This window comes from Corylus avellana, chromosome ca4 (genome assembly GCF_901000735.1).
Source record: "Corylus avellana chromosome ca4, CavTom2PMs-1.0".
Classification (NCBI taxonomy): domain Eukaryota; kingdom Viridiplantae; phylum Streptophyta; class Magnoliopsida; order Fagales; family Betulaceae; genus Corylus; species Corylus avellana.
Window position 1 is genome coordinate 4,291,863 of NC_081544.1, and position 7,165 is coordinate 4,299,027.

The 7,165-nt window shown below is 35.8% G+C and overlaps 3 protein-coding genes across 3 annotated transcripts in view; 1 reads left to right on the forward strand and 2 right to left on the reverse strand.

Moving 5' to 3' along the window:
• The window catches only part of LOC132179135 (uncharacterized), a gene marked incomplete in the record, with an annotated part of 67,017 nt that overhangs the window by 7,163 nt on the left and 52,689 nt on the right, over positions 1–7,165 (forward strand).
• Positions 668–1,997, reverse strand: LOC132177882 (serine/threonine-protein kinase ZRK1-like; the record flags this gene model as incomplete). The annotated part of the gene is made up of 2 exons (XM_059590359.1): positions 668–1,782; positions 1,861–1,997. Coding segments are annotated over 2 exons (945 nt in total), but the record flags the coding sequence as incomplete, so codon positions are not given.
• On the reverse strand, positions 4,729–5,678 carry LOC132177883 (non-functional pseudokinase ZED1-like). Its single transcript, XM_059590361.1, has 2 exons — positions 5,234–5,678; positions 4,729–5,177 (listed from the first exon to the last, which is right to left on the reverse strand). Exons 1-2 carry the CDS (start codon positions 5,676–5,678, stop codon positions 4,729–4,731), a joined length of 894 nt encoding a protein of 297 aa, XP_059446344.1.

The following is a 7,165-nucleotide window of genomic DNA, read 5'->3' on the forward strand; positions in this document are numbered from 1 at the left end:
AACGAGTTGCAAATGGAGCACACAACCTTTTCTTAAAACATCAGCAGTTTGGACGCATAGCGAACACTCCAACGAACGAGGCTCTCTAAAATAGTACTGAGGCTTGCCGTTCGAACCACATCGAACGTGCTTGCAACCTAAGCTTCAAAAGATGAAGAATTACAAAGTTTGAGCACCGGATTATCCAATATAAATAACTAACGATTGGGTTGAAAAAGCTTTATTCAATTTAATCTATTAACGTGATATCTATTTTTAGAACATGTGATTCTCACATTTATTTTTAATAGGATTAACAGTAAAAATCACATACTTTAAAGACATTCATCAATTTAATAAATTTTGTAAGAGGAATTTCAATTTTTTTTTTAGAAGACAAGTTTATCATTTTTATATTACCCTTTCATAGATGCTCAAAATGCTTAAAAAAGAATATCTCATTGAATAATTTAGAAAATATAACTCTTCATTGAATAATTGTTCATCGAATACATAACATTGTATAGGCTATCTAGTTATTCTAGTGGACTTAGGATAAAAGAGAACTATTACCTATAAGATAGCACAAAGATAGAATAAATCAATACAAGTCTAGAATTACTAAGGGCATTATCTTGATAAGAGATATTCCGAAAGAGAAGTGCTATGTACATACTCTCAAGTATTCGCTTCGTGAAAATGATAATTTTCATTGCTTGAAAGTTTGTGTAGCATTTCTCGTTCGAGAATACAAATTCTTCTTACAAACGGACTTGGATAAATAACTTCTTGCAAATAGACTTGGAGAAGGAAACTTCTTGCTGATGGAATTGGAGTTTGACACAAGGTGCTCTCTCTTTGCAGATGGAATTTTCATGAATCTTGGCTTGCACGATCTTTAATTGAAAAATAAAAGGCAATAAAAATAAAGACACTAAATGGCTATAGATAAATGGCTCTGTAGATAATCCGTCATATTCAGCACCAAGGAAAGGTCATATGGACTTCTCAATCCGCCTGAGCTCTTTTGCCACATCAATCATATCAGGCCTTTCGTTTCCTTTGTTTCGGGTGCATGCCAACGCTAGAGTCAAAAAAGCTTCCACTTGTTGCGCTTGCCCGTCTCCCCCTCCCTCCCTCAAAATATTGGGATCCACAATTTTAGTCCCCCGCTTATTTACAACATGATCTTTCACATATCTAACTAATGTCTGATATTTTCGACTCCAAACATCACTTTCATCTTTTTTCCCTGTTATGAAATTTAGTAAAAGCACGCCGAAGCTATAAACATCACTTTTCTCAGTAACAGAACCAGACTCCATATATTCAGGGTCAGAGTACACACTTGTGTATTTCCGGCCATCACTTGCATGCGATTGGTGAGGAGGGATTGTTATGGAGATTGAGAAGTTGGAGAATTTAGGAACAAAGTCTTGATCCAAGAAAATGGAGTGGGATCCTATATCCCTATGGATGACTGGCCTGGAAAGGGCAGTGTGGAGATATGTAAGTGCATGTGCAAGCTCCTTAGCAATCCGCAACCTAATCTTCCAAGGTAGGAATTCATGATCATTGAGAGGTCCATTTGCTGCGTATTCATGCACAAGAGCAGGTACAGGAAACTCTAAACAGCAACCTAAGAGCTTTAAAACATTCTTATGATTGCTCATTTGGGTTGCAATCACAATGTCACGTATAGCATGGGATCGAACTTCATCCTCCCCCCTGGTCAAGCTCTTGAACTTCTTAACAATGATTGGGCGATCATCTAGATAACCCTTATATATACAACAAGTCAAACTATCGACCTGCTTATCAAGCTCATCAAGCTCATCAACTATAAACATATTATTTTGTGGAATTAATTCACAAATGTACATACTGTGACTTGAATGGAAGTTGTTTGTTGCAGTGATGAGCTCCTCAGCAGAGAAATTGCGAATGGGATTACATTTTCCATTACTTGAAGCAATCAGATCCTCTAATAAAATGCCTCCATTTCTCAAAAATGATTTCTCTCTTTCTTCCTCTCTTTCTTTCTTTTCATTCATTCTCAAACAAAAAAGCCCACCTAAACTCATGCTTGTCCACTTAGAACCTGAATATACGAAAAATAGAAAAAAGCAACTTCAAAACTGATGAATGAGAGAAGCAAATTATCAAATGGGAGTGCTCTGTCCCAAACGCATGACACTTCAACACTATGCGATTAGACCTTATAACAATATGCAACTAAAATCAACAATATGCTTTAGTTTGATTTTCTTTAATATTTTAAACTTGGCATATAACTTTTCTTTTTTAACTTTCTTTCTAAACCCTCATAGAAGGTTATTATTGTTGTGTAGCTAGTTTCCTATCAAATAGACAAGCTCCGATATTAAAATTTAACATAACAGTGAAAAAACTAAATAAATTTATATTTATAGTTTAAATATATAAGTGAAGGAACCTAAATCCAGCCTCCCTCAACCCTCAAAGGCGAGATAAATGTAAAAGCCTCCACATCAGAAATAAAACAATTGTATAATAATAATAATAATAATAATAATAATAATAACATCTACAAGATTCGTGATATTATTTTTGCCTCTTGTTTGCCTGTTTTTCTGGACCAGAGAGACCAAGATCTTTCTTGATAATATCCTCCCAAATTTTCTTTCCACTCTATGAATGTCCAAAGAGCATCAGAATTTCAAAAAAAATTATGTTTTGCACCATCTCAAACAACGGATTTGGCTTACATACTGTTATTAAAATAACAGCATGTATGTTGTAGTTTAATCAATAGTCAAAACCTCAAAGTTGACTTAATTTTAGAAGTTTTTAATAAAAGAAAGAAAATGAAGAGAAATTTTAAGAGATTCAATCTTGACCATTGATTAAACTACAACATACATGCTGTTATTTTAATAACAGTATGTAAGTCGGATCCAATATGGTCATCCATTCTCATCTTATCCTTCCTAGCCGTGTAGAGCCCACATGGAAATAAGCGTTTGTCTTTTCAATGCTTTCCAATAAATACGTCAAAGAGGTAAGTTTCAGTCGCAGTTTCCAATTAATGATTAATTTCATTTGTTGACGCTTGACTGCATATATATTATTTCAGTTTCTAACTTGAAAAATAAAAGACACTAAAAATAAAGACACTAAATGACCCGATCCGTAGATAATCCGCCATATTCTACATCAAGGAAAAGGTCATATTGACTTGTCAATCCGCATGATCAAGAATGTATTAAATGATGGTTGGGAAGGGAAGGGGATCCGATCCCTAATAATAGAGTTTGAGCCAAGAGTTTCATTGGCTTGGCCTCCCCCAAGCCCCAAAAAATGAATAAGCCGCTTCTACATAAGCAATCAAGCAAAACTATAGGAGAGAGATAGAAATGTCTAACCTTGTCAACTTTTACAAGAGTTGTGCTATCTCTTGCTCGCCAGTGCTATCTCTTGCTCGCCCCTGCTGGATTGAAAGCTCTGTGTCACTTTAATAATGAATGAGATACCCTTTGCAATTTCAACAACCAGAAAAGAAAAGGGTGTGTTGACGAACCACCGTTCTTTTTGTTTTGTTGGCGGCGTCTTCTTATCATTCAAGATTCAAAACCGTGTAGAGCCCACACCGCAGTACGCCATTTTTTTTCTTCATGCATGTGATCTATATATATATATATATATAAATACTAGAAAGAGGTGTAGTAGTTTCCTAGTGCAAGCTAGTCAATTGCTTCATTTGCTGACAGCATATTACTTCATTTCCTAACTTAAGGCATTATAAATAGAGATATGATGAATGTAATCTCATTCTTACACTTTTAAGTCTACCAAATCCAACGGTAATTTTCACTCACTTACAAAGTGCGCAATTATGAGTGTTAGAGTGAGAGTGTAACATTTTTCAAATAAATATGACAATGATTATAAATGTTCAAAGGAGGGGGCACCCACAGTGGGCTTACCCTCCACTTGTATTTTTAAAAGGAAACGTAACGAGCCAAATGTTACTTTAAATGTATTAAATTGATCACCGGGGTTATGTTTGTCAGATTAAATTATCTAAGACTCCTATTTCTCATCAATTGGGAGTGAGACTATGTATAGCCTCAGTAATATTAAAAGTCGCTTTTTTTATCCCATAATTATATATCCTATAATATCGATATGTCAGTTGCAACCAACCCTTAATTTTCTTTTCAAACAATGATTGATCTAAATGTTCGTTGAGATTGCTACATCAAGATTGTGAAATAAAAATGTAGTTTACTAACAACCAATTCCATTTATCTTGAAGGACAAAATATATAGAAATTGATTTTCCCGGTATAAGCCTTTGGTTTCTTCCCAGTTTATCACTCTTTGGACAAACTCAACGGCCCTCCTTAGCTGTTGAGCTTGAGGGGATGTATAGAAGATATTGCTCCAAACAACACTGCTGTTTGATCTTTCAAAAATCAAGTTTACTCTCAATCACAGATTGATCAACAACCATAAGACAAAGGATCGACTCTAATATAATGATGAAAATTATAACATAGCTAGACATTCATTATGGTGTAAACTGTCTTGTAATGCCTTAAAACGAAGTTCTATATATGAATATCAAACGTCGCACCATTAATAGAACAGAGGAAACTAATTATTCTTCGAATATTATACCTTTATGCAATGAAAGATCAAATTAACTTCTCAATCCTCATGAGTTCTTTTGCCACATCAATCATGTCAGGCCTTGCTTCTCCTTTCTCACGTGTGCATGCCAATGCTAGAGCTAATTAAGAAAGCTTCGATTTGCCTTGCTTGCCTATCTCCCCCACGCTCTCTCAAAATTTTCCGATCCACAATTTCCCTTAGCCCATCAGTTCCAGCATTTTGTCTCGCATATCCAATTATTGAGCCCCGTGCCCAATCTAAAAGTCTAGCCCCTTTCCCAGTTAAAAAAACAAGTAGAAGAACGCCGAAACTGTAGACATCACTTTTCTCTGTAAGGGAGCCAGACTTTAAATATTCAGGGTCATAGTACCCATCAAACGTTCCTTTCAGGCCATCACCTACATGAGATTGCTCAGGAGGGATTGTTATGGAGTTTGAGAAGTTGCAGAATTTAGGAACAAAGTTATGGTCCAAGAAAATGAAGGTGGGTCTTATATCCTGAGAAGAGCGGTGTGGAGATATGTAAGTGCATGTGCAAGCTCCTTAGAAATCCGCAGCCTAATCTTCCAAGGTAGGAATTCTTCATCAGCTCCGAAACCTCCTTGATCATTAAGAGCTCCATTTGCTGCGTATTCATGCACAAGAGCCGGTATAGGGAACTCCAAACAGCAGCCTGTGAGTTTCAAAACATTCTTGTGGTTGCTCATCTGGGTTGTAATGACAATGTCACGAATAGCATGTGACCTAATTTCATCCTCCCGTAAAATACCCGTGAACTTCTTTACTATAATTGGGCGATCATGGAAAGAACCCTTATACATAACATGACGGATCACTGCAGGATAATCATCAAGCTCATCAACACATCCGTGATGGTATGGAAAATCTTGTATAATGCGATGTTGATCGAAGTTGTTTGTTGCTATTATGAGCTCGTCCGCATAGAAATGGCGAATGGGATTACATTTCCCATTAGTAGAAGCAATTAGATCCTCTAATAAGATTGCTCCATTAGTCAGAGATGATCTCGCCCTTTCCTCCATTCCCAGCTGTGCATGCAAGCCCACCCTAAACTCTTGCTTCTCCTCTTAGACCTTGAATATTGGGAAAACAGAAAGGCAACTTAAAAACTGATAAATCAAATGAGACTGCTTTGTGTTAACGATATCTTCAACAAATCAAACACAAGCTTTGATACCATGAAATACTTTGAGATTCTATAATTTTATTAATGTCTAACAATGTATTTATACACGTACAGAGTAGATGTAATCTAACTAAGTTTGAAATACAAGGAAATATGTATCCATCTATCTATACATTTGAAATACAAAAGAAACCTAAGTGAACTACCCGCTAAGGATATCTATAGTTTGAATACACAATACAATTGTCTATCACCTAGCTTCAAGAGTCAGAAGTGGATGAGGACTCTGTTACTGCAGAATTGGAGCTTATCTTATCCAAGTGAGAGCTTGTGTTTGATTTGGGGGAGATACCGTTAACCCTCTGTCCCAAAGGTACGACACTTTCATAAATCAAAAATATCACTTTTTCTTAACTCCAAAAACAGTTTTATGGGGAGAAGGGGGGACAAGGATGCTCTCTATTTAAATGCTATTGGTCCATTGTCTAGCTTAGAGAATTATAAAAAATTGCAATGTATACATACAAGTGTTAATCCTATTCCAGATGACTCAGCAACGTCAGACCAAGATGTTTGAAACTCCCAAGGAACAACACAGTAGCACGGCTCAACAAAAAGAAGATTATTAACAATAGATATATACCTGGCAATGGTGTTATCAACATTGAAGTTATTCTCTCCTATTCGAACTCCATCATGATCTGCTCAACATACTCTGCTTTTGGGTGTTCAAATGTGTAGTCTCATCTCATCACAGCAGATACGATTGTAACAAACTCTTATGATTACATTTTACAGATATGAATGTTAAGGAAGAAGACCAATCAGCCTCATCCACCAAGTCAGCAACTAAGTCAGCAGTACAATCACAATTGATATCTGCAGATAAACTCACTTCAGAAACAGATGAGAACTTATCTTGTGATCTACAAGATAAGTCATTCACTCTCAACAAGACCAAGACCAACTCTAAATCTTCAAGAATGCTAGCAGTGAAGATAGAGATCAACTTATTATCATTAGATAATCCATACTTATACGTTTGTATCTTTAAGTTATTATCAAGTTAGATTGTTAACTTGATAATTATCGCACTTGTAAAACTTATCTTGTAAAGCCTATTTATAATTAATGAGAATGCAGCAGAATAATTCATTCAGCCTAAAGCAAATTTAACTTGCTTTCTTTCAATTAATTATACAAGCTATTCTTGTCACTTAACCAACACAGTTCCCATCATTTCTTACAACAAGTACTCCTCTTTTTACTAGCCTCATCTCCTCACATTTAACCGCATGAATTTGCATATTTGTTCTGATGAAGTGTTATAACCCATTCAATTTCCAAGAGAGATGCTATCAGTAACGCACTCTAGACCTTCAA